At 34.2% G+C, this 1,939-nt stretch overlaps 1 protein-coding gene across 1 annotated transcript in view; it reads left to right on the top strand.

Moving 5' to 3' along the window:
• The window catches only part of LOC107631703 (paramyosin), a 4,651-nt gene extending 3,488 nt beyond the window's left edge, over positions 1 to 1,163 (top strand). The window contains exon 5 of the mRNA XM_016335229.2: positions 166 to 1,163. Within this exon, the coding sequence (XP_016190715.1) occupies positions 166 to 519 (354 nt within the window). The 3' untranslated portion in view covers positions 520 to 1,163. The remainder of the gene's footprint in view (positions 1 to 165) is intronic.

The raw sequence follows: 1,939 nt of genomic DNA, 5'->3' as shown, positions 1-1,939 counted from the left end.
CTACTTTTAACTGTTTCCTTTTGTTATTGTATGCTCATCAGAGCACCAATGCTTATTGCCCTGATCCTCTTCTTTGGCTTGTAGTATAGACCCATTTAGTAATTGGTTTACTGTTTATTCCACTATTCGTATTCCTAGTCATAATTGTTGGTTTCAAATTTCTAGTTGTCAGCACTGAAGCAGGAACTTGAAGAAGCAAAGCAATCCATGTTAGAGTCAGAGAAGAAACTAAAATTCAAAGAAGAGACTGCAGCTGCTGCCATGGCTGCAAGAGATGCGGCTGAGAAATCTCTCAAGTTGGCAGACTTGAGGGCATCTAGACTAAGGGACAGAGTGGAGGAGCTTACTCATCAGCTCGAAGAGTTTGAGAACCGGGAAGATTCAAGGGGACAAAACAGGCCTAGATATGTATGCTGGCCATGGCAGTGGCTTGGCATGGACTTTGTAGGAGTTCAGCGTCGGCCTGAAACGCAACAGGAGGCTTCTAACGAAATGGAGCTCTCAGAACCCCTCTTATAGTTGGATCTTTTTATGATCTTCATTTATTTTCTTTTCTTTCAATCTTTTTCTTTTTTTTTTTTTTGGTGTATTTATGTTGATTTCTTCAAGTTTATGCCATAAATTCGTAGCTTATAGCAACAGGTTCCCACACACGCAATGCAGCAACGGTGGTGTTTAGTACCATCTTGGTTGTCCTGTACAATCCTTTCATTTGAGTAATTTGCACATACATTTTCATTACATTACACGAACCGAAGAGTCTAGATTTGCAGTCTTGTTTGCCCAATAAACACATTATACATTACCCCATTCTGTCCACTTTTGATGGAAGACAATGCCCTCATTTTGACTGGTACGGGATATGTCGTTTACCAACCTTCAAATGGAAGATATTGGGCAAAGTTAACGGTCAACAACACTGTCAAGCTTTTGTGTCTTGCACCGGGTACAAATGTCAATTTGAGTTACCATTTAACACCAAGTATATAAGTGCTAGTTATGCGATGGGATGGTTATAGGTAATTAGGTATATATTAGACTTTATTAGACTTTTCGAGGATTTGTATTCTTTCGAGATTTTCTGATGTAATATATTTCACTCATGGTTCAATTGTGCGGCGACATATGTGAAAGATGTGTTATTTATTATCACAATTATGCCATTCACCTTTTATGATACTTATAATTTAGTATTTAACTTTTGTCTAATTTAATTTTTTTAATTAATTTTAAATATTTAATAATTATTTATTGTTATATTTTTAAAATTAAATATTAATTTTTAATTTTTTAATAAGTTAGGCAAATATTTTTAGATGCTGTAACAATCACTTTTTTATTAATTGTCCTGGAGATCCAAATTGCAAGAGCTGAGATCCAAATTCCAAGAGCTTAAGATGCCATACGGGTCAAATTGAATGTGAGCGAAAAGTGGGAAGAAGAAAGCGACAGGTAGGTTGTGTTAGGATTGTCTCTCAACTAGAAATATGGAGAATTGGAGATAAAGAAATAGACATGGATATTTTGTTTTTATTCTTAAACAGTACAAAATTATAAGAATTTGTCGTTTTTAAAATAAAAAATTAGTTAATTTTAACTACTTTTATTGCTCCACTCTGTTGTATTGAACTCGCTTTACTTCAAAAAAAAATTAGTTATTTCTGTACTTGTTTTTACGTCTAAGGAGATTCTTAATCTTTATTATTTCTTCTTTTTTTTCTCCTAAAGCAATATTCAAATGCATTTGAAGAGGTAAAAACAATTCATGTGACTGAGTGCTTGTTTTCTTAACCCAGTTACCCACGTAATTGTTACCTAATCTTAGGGAATAAAAGGACAAGTCGACAACATAAAATATGAAAATGCATATGCATACACAATTATGGATGTTTCGTGATAAAGATCATCCATCATACCTAACGTAAATTCGTCAGTCTCA

The sequence above is a fragment of the Arachis ipaensis genome, chromosome B03 (assembly GCF_000816755.2).
Source record: "Arachis ipaensis cultivar K30076 chromosome B03, Araip1.1, whole genome shotgun sequence".
In the NCBI taxonomy this organism is placed as follows: Eukaryota; Viridiplantae; Streptophyta; class Magnoliopsida; order Fabales; family Fabaceae; genus Arachis; species Arachis ipaensis.
Note: the sequence above shows the minus strand (reverse complement) of the source record. Positions and strands in the feature narration are given on the sequence as shown.